This window comes from Amblyomma mixtum, chromosome 3 (assembly GCF_055824585.1).
Source record: "Amblyomma mixtum isolate Tamu chromosome 3, ASM5582458v1, whole genome shotgun sequence".
Taxonomy (NCBI): domain Eukaryota; kingdom Metazoa; phylum Arthropoda; class Arachnida; order Ixodida; family Ixodidae; genus Amblyomma; species Amblyomma mixtum.
This window is the reverse complement of record NC_143014.1, coordinates 274,878,981-274,899,383: the sequence shown is the minus strand read 5'-3', so window position 1 is coordinate 274,899,383 and position 20,403 is coordinate 274,878,981. Positions and strand designations below refer to the sequence as shown.

The window sequence follows — 20,403 nt, the reverse complement described above, 5'->3', positions numbered from 1 at the left end:
TCTTCTCTCCCTCCATTTTTAATCCATTTCAAAATCAGTGAGGAGTGAACCATGGCAAAACAAAGGTTGGAATGCACAGGCAATGAAAGGAACATAGGATGTGATCATGGAAACCAGTGGTAGCGTTAACGAATTTAAAAATCACGTAATTATGCTAAAAGAGAAACCTCACTTGAGAGGGCCCACGTTGTAACCATGCTGTCTGGTACATTCACCTCTGTGTCTAGTCCTCATTCCATTCCTTCTTTGGTTTGGGTGGTGGCATTCTTCGCACATTTAGCAGCTTTGTGTAGATGGGACAACTTCTCAATAATTGCGAGGTGCAATGGCATTCTGAGCTTTGCAACGAACTATTGTCTTCTCAGGGAGTCCTCGTGTACCATGGGTGCAGTATGTGTGAGTGGTCTTGCATAATGAAGACAACTGCAATGGTGCTTTATATATGCTGTAGGCTACTACCACCATGCAGCTATTGTTGTAATTTTAACTTCTTTGGCTTTTTGCTCTTGTGTTGACTGCACTTGAGAAGTTATTGGGTAAGAAAGTTTTTTGTTCATGCACAAGTGATGTTAGCCTACTTTTCTATTTTATACCACAGGACCTGTGATTTTGTCACTAGTTTTATATCTATTCTCAGCATTGGAGCTCGTTCTTTCAACCTAGCCTGAAATTGCAAAAAATTTTGGTTATTCTGTGACTTGTAGTTTGCAGTTATGCATGATGTTCACTAATTTCTGAATTCTTTTTTTTTTCTTTTGAAGCTTTTGTCTGAAGGCTCAAAACTGCAAACAGCTCTGCAGAATTCTGTCACATCTCTGGACAAGGTAAAGTGCTGGCAGAGCACTCTTTGCGAGGTGGTGTCTCTACGTTGTGAAACTTTTCAAGTTTGATTGCTGATTTTTGTGAACGTTGTATTTTATTATGTTTGTTAGCTTCTATACAGTTAAAAAAAAACTGCAGTCAACGTAAAGTAGGTGAAATATCTAGTGCTGTCATTGACTGATCATAAAGTGAGCTAAAAAATGCTCACAACAGGTAATATTTGTTACCTTAACGATGGGTGCCGCATGGTAATTTACTGATCCTGGAAGTATTCAGGTTTGTCTTGGGAACAGGCACAGTCCTATTATGTAGCAAGCTGCTTGTGCTTCTGGAAAACATTATTTTGCCAGTTGTACTTTATATATGTCAGTCTTTTATATCTCGCCACCTTGTGGAGTGAGTGGGGCTGTTTCATAGCAGTCACAGTAATGTGCTTCAGTTCATGCTGCATTTGGCTTTGCACTAAAATTTCAAGCACCCATCCACCTGCATAGCATTCTTGATATTCATAAGGATTAAGGGCCGTGCAAAGTGTATTGGCCCCCCCAGTTTTCCTGTTTTTTTCTTTTAATGGATAAACAAAGAAAATGTTTGAAGTGCACAATCTGAAGTACTGTTATAGAAAGAATTTTTAAGTTTCTTCCAACACCCAGTTTTTCTTTAGTGCTGCCTTTATTTCTTTCAGTGAATTGGAAGTAAAAATGCTGGCTTAAACTGCGGGAAGATAGAACCAGAAAGTCTAAACGTTGTCAGCAACTCTTAGTGCATGCCTAGTCCACTATACAGGGTGTTTCACCTAAGACTTTACACAATTTTTAAAATAGGTTTTTTGATTAGGAGAGCGCTGTTTTCATCTTAGCATTGTCAGTGGTATAGTACATCAGAACACAGCTAAGACATTAACTAGAATGACTAACTAGTATTAATAGCTAACTTTTTAACTATTACTGTTAGGCTCCTTAATTATTGAGAGGCATGTAGCCCACCATAAGTAATATCCTTATAAGTTTCTAGAATTTTGAAAACGAGGGTACCCTCGGCGCTGTGGACCAACAAATTTTGGCTATTTCAAGGCTTTGCCTGCAAGCTTCTCGAAAGCGCTTGTATTTTGGCACGATGTAGCCTTTGCTGGGCCACAGCGCTGACGGTAACCACGTTTTTGAAATTCTAAAAGCTGATATGAATATTACTTACGTTGGGCTATACGCCTCTCAATATTTAAAGAGCCTAACAGTAATAGTTAAAAACTATTCGATAATATTTGACCAGCCTGTGAGTTAGCACATCCTAGCTCTGTTATGATGTACTATACTGCTGACAATGCAGTGTTATCACTGCGGGAGTGACATGGGCAGTGGAGTGCCTCTGAAATGTGATCTTTTGTTCTCCTTGCATGTTGAACTTTAAGTTTAACTTTTGTGTGCACATGCTGACTTCTGTAACTTTTTCTGCATTGGTGTCATCACCATACACGGAACATTTTGGAGCACAGTGGTAGGTAGCTCAGAGAGATGTCACAGGGACTCATCAAATTCATGGAAGTTGCACATGGTTGTCAAAATAAGCAGTCCCTGTCCACAATAGAAGCGAATGCTGATGGAATGATTTTGCATGACCAGTGATGTTCTGGACACAGCTGCTATCACTTGCTTATCTTTTTCTTCTCTTTCCATGTAGAGTAAAAAGTACTATGAGAAGATGTTCAGAGAAGCTGAGAAGGCCCAGGAGGCATTTGCCAAGGCCGATGCTGACCTTCAACTCTCCAGAGCAGACTTGGAGAAGGTAGGCTTACATTTTGGGAGGCAGCATTCAGTGTGGTGCTTTTTGATAGCTGCCTGTAGCATTAGTTATGTTGCGTAACCAATGTTTTCTGCAACATTTCAAAGCTCTTGCATCACTGTTTTAGTAGCTCTTAGATTAGCATTACGTTTTTTTTGTGTGCAAGGAAAAAGAAGCCTACATTGTAAATGTTTCAGTATATGCAGTCTTGCTCCTTTGATACTACGCCCATTATTATGGAAGACGTAAGTTGTAGACAATTTTTCAGGGGACCAAGCTTTTTCAATGCATTTATGCCTCATTAAACAAGGAGGGCTGTGCCTTTAGCAATTTTATTTTGACATACAAAGTAAGGAAGGAATTTTAGTAGTAGTTTAACTCTTTCGTTACCACGTCACTGTGCTTCGATCACCGGTGATCGAAAAATTCGAAGCGCTACGGCAGCGCGACCGCGGCCGCTACAGACTTGCTGAGTCATTCGGTTTGTTGTTCACACATTGAACTTCAACTTCCTGTTTAGTTTATATTTTTGCCAAAAAGCGGCAATTTTTGAGACTCGCTTGAAGTTGGGGGTACGGCGTCGGGCGCTCCAAACAAGCCCTCATCATCGGGAATGGCGCTCGCTCGAAAAAACCCCATTCCACTCAATTCCGCTGAGTTTGCATCACATATTTTTGATGTATCGATTAGCACGGACCCTGACGACGATGCTGTATCGTCAGGTATTGTTTCGAAGCTCAAACTGGGCAACGAGAGCCCAGAACGCTCGCCTGTGCGTTCAGATTCCTCGTTCCGGTCTGTTTGTGCGAACCGAAGCTCCTCATATAGCCGTTACAGTGATGTGGTGCCATCTAAGTTGTTCTTCAGAGACTACAGTTTCGGTTTCTGCGTAGAGTGCAATTTTCCCATGTCGCACAAATTTTTGAAACTCCCTTGAAGCGGAGGGTACGGCACGGACGCTCCGTGCATGGCGTCGGGCACGCGGACGGCGCGCGCTCGGAAAAACCTTGCTGCGCGCAATTCTACTGCGTTGACTGCAATTATTATCTATGCTACGAGTAGCAGAGTCTCTGCTGACGATGTTGCATTGTCGGATTTTGGTTCAGACGCTGTAACTGCGCAAACCGATCCCGGAACATTGGCCTGATAGTTTCGCTTTCTTTTTCTTGTCCGCTTGTGCGGGCGCATCTGGTTTGTTGTCCAGACGGTTAGTTCCATTTTCGGCCTAGTTCGTAATTTCCCCGCCGGTCCTGCATTTTTGAAGTGCTCTTGGAGCATAGGCTTATTGCGACATAATACGCGGTGAATATGGCGTCGCGTCGAGGTCGGGCGCTTCGCGCGCTCAGAAGAGTCCCACTGCACGTGATTCTTCAGCCTCTGCAGTTGATTTTCAAGATCCTCCGAGCAGCAGTGACTCGGACAAAGATGTTGTAACGTCGGATTTCGATTCTGAACCTACATCGCCGCTAAACTTACCACATGCTATATATCGCAATATCGCACCTATACCTTGTTGTGTTTTATATTTCTTTTTTTCAATTTTTGACGTCAATTAAATAAGTTTTGATTTGTATTTTTTAAACCACGCTTACCAAGCTTTCGTTTGGCGCATAACATTACTCTTCCAATTTTTTTTTTTGTTGGACTGTAAAAATCATATCAAGGGCACTCTCAAACGAGCCTTTTCAAGAGGCATAAAGAAAAAAAATTCTAGCTCGAAAACTATTCAAGTTATAATTTTCAAAGTTTAATGCCATGTTTTGGAAAGAATTTGAATTGTTTTGTAATTTCTAGAATTTTTTTAGTACAAATGTTTGGAAAGTTAATGTCATATAAACACAAAACTTTTGTTCTTTTTTATTTTTTCTTGTGTTTACTGATTTTTTTTCACAGCATTTCAAGCAGAATATGTGTCGAAATAAATTTCATTATAAAGCGCATTCTATCTCAATTATTGCTATGCATTTTATATAATTTTATCTATCACACTTTTTCTAAAAAAAATTTCTCTGAGACATACGAAAAATGGTCGTTTTTCCGTGGTAACGAAAGAGTTAATATGTAAACTCTGTCTGGACGATGGACAAGGTGAAAATGCAGAGCCCATTTTGGCTCGTGTATTTTTGTCTCTTTAATATGGACAGCGATGAGGACAAAATGTCAGCTGCCGTAGCCAGATGTACCTGCTTCTGTATTTGAGGTGCAAGACACCAGCGAAAGGCAGGGCAAAAGTGCAGGTTCCTGAATGATAGCCTATTTTCTGTGGTTTAATGCTCTGCACCGCCAACTTGGTCAGTTGACCTGAATCGCAATTTGTCCTATTACATGAATGGCGGTGAAGCAAAAGCTCTCTGCTACTTGTGCTGCTGTTCACACACGTAATCTAAGGGGAGGTCCAAGGGTGTCTGGTTGAGCAAGGCTCTTAACAAAAATGTGTTCGTGTAGTTTCGGAAGTTTTTTAGTTCTTGTTGCTTCCCTGCACATTGGGCAGTTGATGGGTCATATTCGTATTTGCATTTAAGTTTGCACTTGAAATTTGTATTTTAACTATTTTAGAGTGAGCCACTACCTGTAGGTACATGTAAGAAGTTGCACTGTGCAGACACCCGCATTTAGTAATATAGTTTAGTACTACCAGGATGAAGGAAGCAAAACCTCCGAAAAGGATCATCTTTTGCACTGCTGGTTTTCATCTGAAGCTGGTCTTTTGCAGTGAAAATCTTGATACCTTGAACTATGAGGCCTTCTACTGCTTCTGCACTGCGATCATGGTTCTTTTTTTTTTTTTGCCATGAAACTTTTTGTGGGGATGTTGCTAGTATTAGCTCTGAGGAATTATTTTCGAGAAGTTTTTTTGGCACCTTTAGAGGTGTTGCTGTGGTCACCCCTGCCCTGTCTGCTGCATTTGAATGGAGGCCAAATGGACACTTCTGTGCACAGTTTGATGAAAGTTATAACCCCGTAGCGGACTTGTACTAGCCAGGCTGGTCATAAGCAGACTGTCATTTATGGCTATTGACGAGTCGAGCTTGTCGAGGTTTTTCTGACACCGCGTGTCCAGTTTAAGGTCAGTGGGGCTTGTCCAAAGCATTTCTTTTTGGTTTGCCGACAGATTGCAGCACGAGTACTAATTGACCATTTTGGTACCATTAAAAACAAAAAAAAGTGCCCATTAAAGGATTAAATTATTCCAGATAGCCAAAATTAATCCATTGCTCCACTGCAGTGTGCATCAGTGTTGATTAGGGATGCAGAAGTTGATTAATTATTAAATAGTTTGGCACATAGATGTGCATTTGACACTCTTATTCATGGAAGTTTTGAAGTAGTTCGTGGGCTGAAGTTGTTCTTTTGATTGACACCACTGGGTTGGGTTACATTTCATTTCTTTTGTACACCAGACAACATTAAAAAGGCATTAGTGGTAACATCTTGTGCAGTAGACAAAATTTACGGCATATCAGACAGTGGGTAGTCTTTCATTGCTCTTGCTGTCATTTTACATACCTACTTTTGCGCGATGTGACATTTTGCAGTGTTAAGCCATCTTGAAATCAATTGAGCACTGAATGTACAGTTGCGGACAGAATGTGGACCATGCTTCGGCAGTCAGCTCTTCTGACGCGGTACCTGGTGAAAACAGAGTGTTTGTTACTTGTCCAAGTAAATGCCTATTGCACGGTTGCACATCAAGGCACCAAGCATTTCTATTTCTGTTACACTACGTGTGGAAAGGTTTGGAGTGCCGAAGTGGGGTGCATATTCTGTCTATGGCTGTACTCATGGTGCATGGTGCAGGTCAAGTTGTGGTCATCCTTTGAAAGGAGAAAACTTTGTTCATGTGATTCTTTTAGTCAAAATGTGCACATATTAACTACTGTTTCATTTGCAGGCAAAACAGAATTCACTGGCTAAAAACAAAGCATGTGAAGACTCAAAGACGGATTATGCAAATCAGCTGCAGAAAACGAATGCACTTCAGCGAAAGCACTATACTGAACTTATGCCAAAAGTGTTTGAGGCAAGTTTTTTCTTCCATGCTCACTTATGTTGTTGTGCTTATAAAATCTGTATGTGTGTGTATGTTGATGCACGCTTCAGTTCCAACGGGGGAAATACAGCTCGCTTTCAGCTGAACGAATGAACAACAAAGACCGTGTTCAATTAATTTATATTGGATACAACGCGACAAACAGAGGACAGTGAGAAGGACACTCGGATGGCATTGAGTCCCAACTGTTGTAGCCTGGTTTTCTGTTCATTTTCAGTTAATCTATTAGCAGGGACACTTTATCGTACAGCTTTGACTGGCTTTTGTGGGAGCTGGGGAGCTTGCTGTGCCTGCGAGGGCAGGCTTCAGCCTGACTAGCCTGTCCCCTCCTGTTGCACCCTTGTGAAAAATTGCAGGAGAGATGAAAGTAATTTCAACTAATAGAAGAAAACTACTCTTTTTGGTTATATTGACGAAAACATAGGCTTGGGTACTTCCAGTTTTATCTCAGTGTGTGGTGGTGGGGAAAAATACTGTTCTTTACTTGTTTTTTGGCAGTCACTGATCACATACTGTACACAGGGCTAGCGACCTTTGCATCGGATGGGGGACTTGTCGAAATGCCTCCTCTCTGGGCGGTCAGAAACTGGTTCTGCTGCCTCTTCCCCCGCGCTAGCGCGAAAAATATGGCAGCACCTGGGGAGCCCTCATTGCAAATCTCTATGGACTCGTCGTGTGTCTGTGGCCCTTTGTTGCAAGCATGTTTTTAGCCACCTTTGTGCTACTGCTTACAATGTGATAAAGGGACTGCCCCAAGAATTTCCCGTATTTCAGAAGCTGGGAATGGAAATATTTCTGCATTATCTACTGCGATACAGGCTGTGTTGACTCTTGTTTTTGTTGTTTGCACATTGCAGCAATTGCAGAGCTTAGATGAGCGTCGAACAGCATCACTACAGGGCTACATAAAGAAAGCGGCAGAGATTCATCGAGAAGTCATCCCTATCATTCTCAAGTGTCTCGATGGCATCGTAGTAGCTGCTGACTCCATAGACCCAAAGAAGGTGAGGGCAGTTTTGCAAACTTTTTGTTTTACATTTTAGTGCCTTGCTTGTATAGTAACACGGTGTATTGTCAGTAGTGTTCACATTTTCAGGCAGCCATTGAGTCACACACACACACACATCACTTATTGCCATTTAGTTTCTTTAAATGTGCTTGAGTGAATCCAGTGGTCATGCTTATTCACTCTGAATTGTTTAATGGTGGGCTTGGGCTGTGGGCTGGAATTTCTTGCTAGTAAACTGAGGAAATAATGCCTTTACTGCCAAGAGGAATGACAGGGGGAGTAGGATTGGGGTTAATGCTACTCTAAAATTAAACTCATGCCACTGTTATGGCATAACATGAAATTCAGTGAAAGGTGGTGCACAAGTGAAGTGCAGTGAGGTTGGCAGTTGAAAATGCCTTTAGCAGAGTAGCAAAACAGTGGTAAGGCCATGAGAATGTTGTGGTATCACAGACAATCACTCATTGAGCAAGTGTAACCTAATGAGCTGACGCGAAATTACTTGTGAAATACCACTGTAGCTTATCTGCTTTTTGCTTGCCTCTGATGCCTCATTGCTTTAGCATGTGTGGCACGCTATGGGGCCTCCATGCTGAAGCTACCTCGCGTCAGCTTCGGTGGCTGACGCGATTTTCACACCACATCCTTCTTATTACAGCTTCAGTTGCATGCAGTTTGGGGTCTTGATGTCAGTGCCTTTGTGCCTCACATTCTGCTGCATGAAGTTTGGAGGCTTGTCAGGTCCACTGCTTCTTTTCCCGGTCTTGAGCATGTTGTAATGCTTGTTCAGTAGCAGGGTCCTTTATAGCCAACTTTCCCGTTGCATCTGAGAAAGAGAAATGCTATGCAGTCTATCTGCCAGCTTTCATGTGCTTTGCTGTGAAAGACGGGCACATGCAGGCCACCCTATGTGCACGCCTCCTCTCACATCTGCCCGTGATGTGGACATCACAGAGGCTAAGCCCTAACACCTGTCACTATGACACTTGATATGTAAAACTTAGTGTTTATTTTGTGAGTACAAGCTCCGAGGCCATTTAGAAAGCAAGGCATTGCAGTGGTGGCTCAGTGGTTACGACGCTCAGCTGCTGACCCAAAAGACGTGGGTTCGATCCCGGCCGTGGCAACTGAATTTCAGTGGAGGCGAAATTCTAGAGGCCCTTGTACAGAATCGGTCACACTTGTCTAGAGCGCTCGAGCAGTGTGCTGGGTAGCAAATGAAGTTAAATCTTATCGCAGCTGCTTTGCTGGGGGTAAGGCACTGGTGCCTGTGTGGTGCACATGTCTCTTAGGCTTCTCCCCAGCACAAGTATTATCAGTGGAAGTCAATGCCTTCTTTAGAATTTTGCATTATTTCCACCAGACGGCATCGCTCGAGCGCTCTAGGAAAGTGTGATCGACTCTGTACTGTGCAATGTCAGTGCACGTTAAAGAACCCCGGGTGGTCGAAATTTCCGGAGCCCTCCACTACGGCGTCCCTCATAGCCTGAGTCACTTTGGGATGTTAAACCCCACAAAACCAAACCAAACTAAGCAGCAGTGGCTTAGTGGTTTGAGCATCCACCTCGCTTGCAAGAGGTGCGGGATTCGATCTCCAGTGCTGCTGGGTACATTGGGTGATACAGTGTGTGCAAGGTTTCCCCTGACCTGGTGCTTGGCTTCTTTGGGATAAAATGCTTGGGAGATGAGTCTCATCATCCCAACTTGTGTAAACGAAAAAAACTTTGTGCCATGGCACTCTTTGGCCACAGCTGCCCTTGTGCTGTAAAAATTCATCACCATCATCATTTGGAAAGGAAGCCCTTGCTTGGGCTTGCACATTGATCTCAAGAGTAGGAGTTTGTCGCAGGTGATTTAGAGACTTGGCTGACTCTTTGGCTGAGACGAGAATCCAGTTAATCCTGTGGGGTTGCTTAATTTTGTGGAAAACAAATTTACTCTGAATTAAGCATAACAAAGAGGAATGGACAAAAAATTAACATTTGCGCTTGTTGTGTGAATTGCAAAAATGAGCAATACTAATGGCTTGTTGTAAAAGCTTGTCATTTGTTGCTTGCACTTGCTGTTTCTACACTTTCCTCACTACGTGCTGTTGTGGGTTTGTGCACAATAATTATTTCAGCTCTCGGGCATGACCGCAACAAGAAACTGTAGCGCCCTGTCCTTCCATGTTGAGTAGGATGATGAAATCCTTAATGTTTTTAACTTTCTATGTGTGTAGCCAGCTGCCATGTGGTTCAGAAGCACCAGTGCACATGATGCAACCGTATAAAGGTCCACTCATTCCTTTTAAGCATGAAATGCTTTTAGCTCCCGTTGTCGGCAGTGTGGTGACGTCACGCCGAGACCGAGAGCCAACATCCAGGCACTGAATTCCACTCATCCGGGCACTGAAACGAGAGCATCCGGGCACCGTACAAGATTTAATGAGACTCTACGAGAGAGGGCCGTGGGGGGCCGCTTCCGCGCCGTCCCCAAGGATGGCGCTGCGGTCCCACACTCACGCATGTAAAAGACCGGCCGCTGGGCCTTCAGCTCATGACGTTTGCCCCTTTGGCAGGCAGATGTATACACGCTCGCGGAGTATTAGAACGCGCTGCTTGTACATTCTTGTCAGGCCTGCGTCTCGCCGTGTCCGCGTACGCTTCTACATCGTCCTGCATTTCAATGCCGCCACCGTCACAGCTGTTTAAGCCGAGCAATGGAGCCTGATGAAGGGGAGGGAGGAAGCGTGTTGCGGACAGCGGTCGCTTTGAGAGTGATACGCCATAGCAGAAGACTGCTCGCTGCTGCCGACAACGCCATGATTATGCGGCCGCTCCCGAAAGCGACCAGGCCTCCACGGTTCGCGGCTGCCTACCTAAGCCCGCACTACTGCAGGCGATCGCTTCGACGCAACAAGAAGTGTGGTGTGGTGAACACTAGACCCATTTCAAGATTTTGACTAGTACCATCTAGAACCAATGTGTTATGCCCGTAAACATTTCATGCTTACTCTACTCTCGATTACGGGAGAGGCAGATTTTTATTTCCTTTATCGAAATGCTAGTGTGCCCATGGAGGCAGCTCAGCAAAGCTCCACTGATATGCGTTGACAGTGACTCGTGCGCTGTGTGCATCGCCGCTCCCCCCTTAATTCTTCCACCCCTTCGGATTTGATTTATTTTCTGAAGAGTTAATGTTTGCGTTGCCTTTAGTGTCGCTGAACTGAAAGAGCTGTTATTGTAAAATGCACTTTGTAGACAGTGTGCTTGCAATTAATTATATTACGGTTCTGCAGTGTTCTGGAGCTACGCATGGACAAATGTAGTTGAGACAAACCAGCTTGAAATGTCAGCAAATGATCGTCACTGCTAATGCACTGGTAACCATGTTGATTTCTGCAGGATGCTGAAACAGTGGTGGAGAGGTACAAGTCTGGATTTGTACCAGCCGATGACTTTCCTTTTGAAGACTTGAGTGTAACACGCAACTGTGACTCAAGCAGCACGACAGGCAGCACGGTGAACTCATCGTTCCGGGGTGCAGGAGATACGGTTCGAGGCACCATCTCTACTGGGAAGAAGAAGCGGTCGGGCCTGTTTGGCATATTCAGCTCCAACAAGGTGAGCAGAGCGTTCCGACTTATGGAACATGTTGCACTACTGTTTCTACTCTAGGCCCCATTCACCCCTTGCCTTTTCTTTCTTCGATATGTTTTCTTCACACAAAAGAGCTTCAGGGAGAAACTTTACATCCCAGGGCTGGTTTCAATAAATTTATGCTTATCTTTAACTCTCAAGTCTGCGCTCCGTACAATGTGGAAAAGTGGTTGCAATCTATGTTGGCTTTAATCTTGCATTTCTGTAACTGCAGAGAATGGCCTAGGCTCCATGTTGGGTAATGATTTCTTTCTATTAGATGGTTCACACAAAGCTTTGTAGCATTTTGCATCCACTGCCATTCTGTAGCTGAATTTCAGTATTGTGGAGCGCAGTAAGGGAATTTGCTGAGGTTGTGTCCATTATGGGTGATCCTTACTCGCTATATGTCAATATTGCCCCCCCCCTTTTTTTTTGCAGCTACTTCATATGCACTCTCCATGTTTATGTACGTGGCCCATAGATGCCAGTGCTGGTTATGAAGAAACTTGCATGTTGAACGAGGTTCTCTTGATTTTCATGTAAACTTTCAGGTTCTGTCGCAGTCGCGGTTTGGTGGACACATTTATGTGCACAACTTGCGGTTAGGCCAGTAATTTGCATCCTAACTGTAGCAAAATGGGTAGATTAGGGGCAGGTCAACAGTGCCACCAAAGGTATTGAAAGGTTTAAATAAAAACATGCATTATGCCAACAGTGCATCACTTAGGATGCATATTATGGCACGTGTGCTTCTCTTGAAGCTCACAGTGCATGTCAAGGGGTTTGTGCCCCTAGGTCTAAAAAAAGACCATTCCATTTATATTTACCAGCATCACTTAATAAAATGTTTCTATGTAGATAAGTATATGCCTTTTTCTACTGTGTAAACCTTCAATTCAGGTTGCTGCCTTTTGAGGCAAACTTTCTTTTGAAGGTGCTGTAGCGGCCTTTATTGGCAAGAGATGACTGGTTGTTAAGGCCGGTTAGAGCGGACAAGGGCAGGTCCGGTCCCAGAACAGTTGATGCTTTTGCCGCACGTCGGCAAGGCGAGAAGAAGACGATCGGCAGCTGAAGCAGCAGAACCGACACGCGGCAAAAGCATCAACTGTTCTGGGACCGGACCTGCCCTTGCCCGCTCTAACCGACCTTAACAACCAGTCATCTCTTGCCAATAAAGGCCGCTACAGTGCCTTTAGTCTCTTGATCAGTGATTGCACGAAGGGTATGTGAGAGGTAGCCTAGTGTGTTAAAAAAAAGAAAAAGAAATGGGCTTCGTTCAAGGCATACACTTGTCCTGCAGTGAACACTGCCAAGGGGACTTTCATTGAGGTAAATAGCATCAGTCTAATGTGTCGCAACTGAAATCTCCAGCATTGACGTGGCCTGAGAGAGAGAAAGTTGGGAAGGTTGGCATTGCCTTTGAGGTGTACACATGGGGAAGAGGTGTAGGGAGTGAAAGAGAAGAGAGAAGGAAGTGGGAGTTCTATTCACATGGGCCACACAGTGGGCCCTCTCAAGAATGCTTTCTGTGTGGTCCTGTGACCCTGGTATGCCAAGGCCATTGGGGTCTTGGTGTGGGTAGTTTCATGCAGGAAAAGGCTTGAGGAAGTGTCCAGCTAGTTCTCACTTTTTTTTTTTGAACGAGAGTGAAAAGTCTCGAGTTTTATTTTTCAGTCTGATAATGGCTTATCGGCTTCATAGTGCTGCATTGTGACCATGTTTTTATTCATTCAGTTGTTGTGCGAGGTGGTAGTTATTGCTGAGCCCTGCAAATTGGCTTGACTAGAAGGTGAGATAAAGGTTCGGATCTTCTTTTTGTTTTCTGGCAACCTCAGCAAGTCAGTGATTTGCTTGGAGGTGAATCAGTTGAAACTGCATCGAAGCAGTTTTTATTTCTCTCTTTGACTTAAGAAAACACCTTAATGTGAATATGTTTTTCTTGCTTGTTCGGGATAAATATGTTTAAGTAATGCATTTTTTAATGTAGCTCAGATGGGGTTTGAACTTGTAACAAATGGCTGTCCTTTGTTCTCATCGTGCTTTACTGCTGCCTTTTTTTTTTAAATATAAATACTTGCCAGTTTATTTTCCCTTTCATTGTTTCTTTTTCTTTTTCTGGGTGGATGGAGGAGGAGCTTTATGTCTTGCCTGAAGCAGTTTGTCCACTTTAAAAATGCGTCTAGTATTTTGTTCTCGGTTGAAAGGTTATGCAGCCATTGCTGCTTTTTTTCTTCCACCTTTAGGCCAAAAAGTAATGTCTGTGAAATTGGGTGTGTATAATCATTCAACTTGATTCTGTGAGGGGGAACATCTTTGTAAAAGCACTGCCGTTTGAATGGATTTCCCGTCGGGACTCTTTTCTCTGGCCTTTCATGTTGTAGGTGCTTGGTTGGTGAGACGAATTTGTGTACAGGGAGTCTGTGTTCAGCCGTAACGATTGAAGGCTCACCGTGTCATGTTTTGTCCCTCCCCTCGCCCAACCCCTGTTCTCTCTCTTCTGGATGGAATTTCTCTCTTGCCAACTCCCACCCCTCTGCCCTCCTGTTTTGCTTCTGTGGGATCTTTGTGCGCACACAAAAAAAACAAACAAAAATGCTGGTTGGTGGTGGTTCTTCTCCCTCCTCCTTTCTCTCCTGCTTCCATCACGTAAGTATCTCAACAAACTGGGGACCGGTCACTGCCTGGCAAGTACCGCTTCTGGCTTAACACATGCACCTTGCCACGCCCAGTTGCCTTGCCTACCTTCCCCCGCTCTTCTTTACTCACACCTTCCTCGTGAACGTACATTACGTGCACACTGCAGTGCGTTAATTAGGCATGGCACCTCACTGTGTTTCTCACTCTTTCTTTCTTTCTTCTTCTTCTTCTTCTTTTTTTTTTTGGAATACTTGCGTGGGATTTCACAATGAAGAAAAAGGTCTGAAACTAGCACTTTTCTTGTTTGACAAACGCTTTGCAAGCAGCTGTTGTAGGATCCTAATTTCTGGCTGTTTTGTTTGCTTGGTGTGGGTCAATATTTCTTCGGTCAAGAGCTGTAGTTTAAAACAGACCATAGCCTAGGCCATAGGGCAGGTGTTTTACTCATATGGGGATGTTTACTTATCGATGGCATAGCGGTATTGCACACAGTTTGGTGCATGATAGCCTTAGTCGCTTCTGTGCCATGAAACACAACAGCAGCAGTATTACAGTTATTTGCATAGAGGAATCTCGACTTTGTACTCTTCTAGAAATCTCAAATATGTGGTGGAACGGCAATTGTGCATCCTCTGTTCATATGGTGAACTGTACTGTATAATTAGTGCAAGCCTGGCAAACCCTTCATTGAGGTAATGCATTAAAAGTATAGAATATGTGATGCAAGATTATACACACCCTGCTTTCCACAATTAATGGCAAGAGCCTTTTAGAATGATCGAGGTTAGCGCAGCACTTTATTGGCAGTTGTCATGTCATGTCAAGCTGTTCCACCTTAGAATTTAGGCAGGCACATGGGCTTCCAATGGTGGAGCTCAGTGCTTAACTGACCACAGCGGCTGACCCGCGTCCGGTCGACTCTCGCCTCGCTTTTCCACGCCCTTTCCGGCTTAGTACACTGCAGAATTCAGTCATACCTTCATTTTAGCAAGAGATTACTATGTTAGTGGTAAACTCTTAACAAGGTCAGACCTTTTAAGATAAGCAGCGGCTAGTTCTGAACCACCTTCAAAGCTGCAACTTCAGTGAAAGGCACATTAAACATGGTGATGTCTAACGTGCCTTATGCAAGGAGGCAAAATTACTCTTCTTGACAGCCAGAATAGTGGGTTCATGTTCTGCACAAGTGTGCCCATCAAAGATTTCCGATTAGATGGTGGTTTCATACTGTTTTCTGAAAGTTCTGTTGTCGGGGTTCTGCAGTGTATTTTATCATTGGATTGGTAGTATAAATATAGTATAAAGTATTCTTGTATAAATACAATACCGTATTTTCTCTCGTAATTTACGCACTCTTAATTTTTTTACTGGAGATGAAAAAAAAAAAACGCATTTTACGCTCCATACTGCGCCAGACCACAAACGTGCACAGGTGTGGGCGGCAAGGCAGGCTTGGGAAGATCGGCGCGGCTGCATTGCCGTGAGTGGCTACGAAAGGTGTGAGTGGCGAGAGGACAATTTGTGTGCCGTTTGCCCGGCCGCTTTCCCTGGACGGACAGCTGTGAGGGTAAACGTTCGGTAACCGCCAGCGTGCGCCGGAATCCAAAACTACCCAACCGCTGCTAGTCCACTGCTGGTCAGTCCGGCTGCATGCGAGGACGTCATTTACCGCCTCTTATCCCCATTTGCCTCTGACTGCTCGCTTTGTGATTGTATCTTGCGTGTTCATTGTTATGAGCTGCGCACACACTGTCATGCCATCCCACGAGGAACTGCGTAACGTGGGACAGGGCAGGAGGGGATATGCGTCCCATATCTTGAGTTTTTCTGGCCAGCGAGGGGTGTGAGCTTGGGAAGTCAATGTAGAGGCGGCAACATACTGCATATATTGCGCGTTACAACCATTGATAGTTTTAGAACGTGTACGTGAAATCTCCGTTTAATTTGCGCTCCCCTTTTTTGAAGCCTTAATTTTAAAAAAAAGTGCAATTTATGCTAGTAAATATGGTATTGCCGAGCTTTAATTTCGTGCCATTTTAGGTTTAGCTTTTAGTTCCATTTCTCCATTGCGTACCACACTGGCACCTCTCTACTATGTTCCTGTTTCTCCATTCCTGCCTTATTATTGGCAATACAACATTTAACATGAGCCATGTTCACTGCTGACCATGGTGACCATTTCTGGTAGGTTTCAGGAACCGGGAAAGTGCTTTGGAAGTGACATTAGAGTTCAAAATATGACCACAATGAAAAAAATTGACGACATGATTAATATGGAAACTATTCTTAGCTGATTTATTGCTTAATAGTAGCTTGCTTCATTATAGTCTTATTTGAATAAAATGAGGATGTCATGATATAGGCTGTTATGGTATACAGTTAGGCATCATATAACTGAAGGCTCGGTGCAGCAAAAGCAGCCTGAATTTAAGTGTTCTGACATTTGCCTCTGCTGTCCTTTTTTACTCGCGTCTTATAGCATGGTTATTTCGAATTACAGTATCTTAGCTCTGCCATATGAAGCATGTCCAAAAGAGCACCTTTTCTTCTAATTTTTACTGCACATACTGTACACTTTCTATAAAATTTGGTGTACAGATTGTCTGCATGCAGTGCTTGGTCAAAAAGTTTTGGTTGCATCTGGCTGAGACATTTTAATCATAACTGCTTGCTTCAAGCTGAGGGGAATGGCTCCAGGAAAATGTTGTGCAAGATGCCTGTGTTTGTTGCTAGCAGCATCAGCTTGTTATGTCAGTTTACTCATTTTTTGTGTGTTCATTAATTTTTGTTGTAATGCTTTGTGTACATTTGTATGTAATAACTTTCTTGGAGTAGTATATTTATTTGTGGTTATTTCAGTTCATCTGTGTTTGAGTAGGCAGGTAATCTTGATGCAGCATTTGAGACCATAAAAAATGGCTTAAGCCAAAGGCAGATATTTTTTCCTTTTGTTGAGAGAGTGTATGTTTTGAATAATGTTCCCATTGTGTTCATTTTGTTCCTTGTAGAATGGGATTTCTTTTTTTTAGCTTCAGTTCTTAGCTACTGAGATCTTCAGCATGTGGTGTGCATGGAAGGCACAACTCTTATAATGCGCACCAGGAAAAATGTGCTTGACATTGTGCAGTTGAATGAATACTTACTTTTCTTTTATCTTCTTCCCCACATGAATAAAACCAGAACAACATTGATGAATTCAAGGATGACTACAGCAATCTGCCTCCAAATCAGCGGAGAAAAAAGCTGCTGCAAGAGCTGGAGAAGACGAGAGCACAGATCAACACGCTGACGCAAGCAAGGTGAGGCTGCTTTTGTCTACAAGGGTTGGTGTGTGCGCAAGTTATTTTGACATTTTCAAGGTATGCATTGAAGTTGGGCAGGCAGAGATGAAGTATGCAGACACACATCCAGCTAACTATCAACTCATGGTTTATTGTGAACATCTTTTGTTGAATACTGTTCGTTAGGCAATAACCAGAAAAGTAAAATCTGAAATTGTGGTACTCGAAATGATCAAAAGGGGGAGTGATAACCCTGTGACTGTACACCTCATTGTCGTTGACCGCCTTATTAGATTATGTCTGATGCTGCCGCCCATCTGTCCTGTGCAGTCCACAATCATGGGGCTATGCCTCCACCTTCTTACTGTTCTCTGTATCTTGGTTCTTTGTTTTCCTTTTTTTTGGTTATTAATAGCCCATCAAACCGTATTTAAAAGATTATGTTCACAACAAATGATGAGTTTGTAGGCAGTGCCCTGTGTGTTAGTGTTCTTCTTTTGGATGTCCCTACTGCACTGTATGCCTTTAAACGCTTTTGTCTCCAGCGAAGCTAAAAATGAATAAAGAGCACTGCTTTTCGTTCAGAGGTGGGTTTCAAGCAAGCTAGGGTGTCCCGTAAGTGAAGGGGAGAGAATAAAAAGCATATTTGGCCATCCCTTGTATGGAATGTTTCCCCTTTCTAGAAATTGTCTTCAGAACAGAATAGGCTTGGGCAGGTTGGTAATTCATTGTAACACAGTAACCACAGCGCGGGGAGAACGCAGGACAAAGGCGAGACGGGACAAGCACTACTTTGAACACAGTGGATTTATTGCAGATCAGGAGCATATATACGCTACTGATACAGCAGATAGAAAGAAGAAACATAACAAAGTGCCACATGCCGTCATGCCATGAAATCGAGCTCTTTCTTCGATAAAGCCACAGACAGTCTGCTGATGCATTGGTCTCCTGCCCGTGCTATCTCACACACTTCCTTGATTTCTCTATAGCGCTTGTCCCGCCTCGTCTTTGTCCTGCGTTCTTCCCGCGCTATGATTACTGTGTTACTAGAAATTGCAGCAGTAATGGTAAATGTTGCACGCATCTTGTTTTCACTACTATAGTTGTGACTCCATTTTACTTGAACAGCACTGGTATAGTCACATGCAGCTGAATAAAGAAGAAAGAGGTTTAGGTTTGGTTTATGAGGTTTAAAGTCTCAAACCTAAAACTTTTTTCCTGCCACAAGTTGGGCTGACACTTCTGGTGGCTGTATGCATAACTTTGTTAGTTGTGGTAGTTTAGTTTTATATTTTCTTATGCGAAGAATCTTTTGTGTGGCTAGATTCGCCTGGGCAAGGCATTGGTACTACCCAGTGTTCCTTAATTCACTGCCAAGTATGTTCAAGCATTCTTACTCCCCTTTGTGCCATGATGTTGTGCTTAATACTTTTTCTTTTTTTCCTTCTGTGCCTCAGGGAGGGCCTCTACAAGCTGAAGGGTTCCTATGAGGAGAATGCAGCCCTTGGTGACCCCCAGACTGTTCAGGGAGAAATAAATGACATTGGTGCCAAGCTTGAAAAGTACCAGACAGATTTGGAGAAGTACCAGGTGCGCGGTGTAATACCTTTCTGAAGGGCATGTCTTGCTTTCATTTCTGAGTAAGTTTGGTGATCCGTCTTGGTTGCATGAGGTGAAAAGAAGATATGCTTTTTAAAGTGTATTATGGGAAACAACTAGAACTACAGAACTACTGAACTACTCATCAGCAAGTTTTGGTTGGGAATGGAGAATTTATTTAGCCTTTGGCTGCATAATAAAGTTGTCTCTTTGTACTGTGAGAAGAGTTTACTGATGGCTTAAGAACTTGTATAGTGCTTTGAGAACCTGCCCCGCCGCGGTGGCTCAGTGGTTATCTGCTGCTGGCCCGAACGACGTGGGTTCGATCCCGGCCGCGGCAGCCGAATTTCGATGGAGGCGAAATTTTAGAGGCCCGTGTACTGTGCGTTGCCAGTGCATGTTAAAGAACCCCAGGTGGTCGAAATTTCCGGAGCCCTTCCCTACGGCGTCCCTCATAGCCTGATTCGCTTCGGGACGTCAAACCATAATAAACCAGTGCTTTGAGAACCAGCTGGGGGCTGTATACTGTATAATCTTGTGTAAGGGCTGCACCTGTATATGGGCTGCACCTTCAAAATTGACTCCCTAGCGTATGACTTTCTTCTGACAAAACAAGACAAACCTCTATGTGAGAAATGTGGACGTCAGCTCACGGTAAATCACATTTTATTTTTGTGCACAGAACTCGGAACAGCTTAGGAAAAAATATTTTACTGTATTTTACAATGAACACATTCCCTTCCACCTCAATTTACTTCTAGGAGATAATCTACTTGTAGATAATTCATCTGTTTTTAGTTTCCTGAAAGAAGAGGAGATCTTACAGAAACTATTATCACAAAAACTATAAACTCTAAAAATTCTTACCCTGTGCTTTGACGCATTTCGTGATGCACCTCATTCATTTCCTCAGGCCTGAGAAGAAGGCTGAGGTCTTTGATTTGTTGGCCTCCTTGGAGTCCTTGTCTGGACAAGGGCTGTTATCGAGGGCACCCAATTTTTCAAAGAAATTAACCATGTGTTTGTCGCATGATTGTCTGAGTTGCTTATGCACCATAAAACCCAATACAATACAATTTCACACCCGAGTCTTGAAAAAAAAAAAAATGCGTTGCCCTTACGCAAGTTTATAGAGTATGTTTATTACAACCTTTTGATAGCTGCAGCGTTATTTCATGGAGCAGACAGCGCTGTACTTTCAGTTGATTTTTTTTTTTTCAGCAAGGACTCATTATATGCGCACAACCACTCTCTAAATATAACAAATCAAAACTACGAAACATTCGAAAATGATAATAGTATGATGAAGATAATGAGTTCAGCCTTTCTCAAGATATGTTACCTCCTAATTAGATTAAAATGAGAGCTGCATTTTTGTCCCTATGGAACTAAGTTAAAGCGTCATTTTATACCTTATTTGCAACACCGTGCGGCTAACTTCCAACAGACTCACTTAAAAGCAACAGGCAGCCGGATTGGACGAGCACAAAGCCTAATTTTATGCCCCCAAGAGCTCATACTTTGCTACCTCCACTGTAGTACCATGGGCTTCCTAATTGAATAAAAATGAGAGCCATAGATGGTTTGCTCACATGAGTA

General features: G+C 43.3%; 1 protein-coding gene across 7 annotated transcripts in view; it reads left to right on the top strand.

Moving 5' to 3' along the window:
- Nucleotides 1-20,403, top strand: part of Cip4 (formin-binding protein 1-like Cip4) — a 180,860-nt gene that overhangs the window by 145,893 nt on the left and 14,564 nt on the right. For 6 of the 7 annotated variants that reach the window (XR_016291402.1, XR_016291399.1, XR_016291403.1 and 3 more), the window contains exons 5-11: nucleotides 762-824; nucleotides 2,500-2,604; nucleotides 6,494-6,622; nucleotides 7,510-7,656; nucleotides 11,048-11,266; nucleotides 17,102-17,220; nucleotides 18,663-18,795. Coding sequence is in view for 2 of the 7 variants with exons in the window: in XM_089583548.1 (XP_089439674.1) it covers nucleotides 762-824; nucleotides 2,500-2,604; nucleotides 6,494-6,622; nucleotides 7,510-7,656; nucleotides 11,048-11,266; nucleotides 17,102-17,220; nucleotides 18,663-18,795 (915 nt within the window). In the remaining 5 variants the exon portion in view is untranslated. The remainder of the gene's footprint in view (nucleotides 1-761; nucleotides 825-2,499; nucleotides 2,605-6,493; nucleotides 6,623-7,509; nucleotides 7,657-11,047; nucleotides 11,267-17,101; nucleotides 17,221-18,662; nucleotides 18,796-20,403) is intronic. The other variant, XR_016291400.1, reaches the window with a different exon arrangement.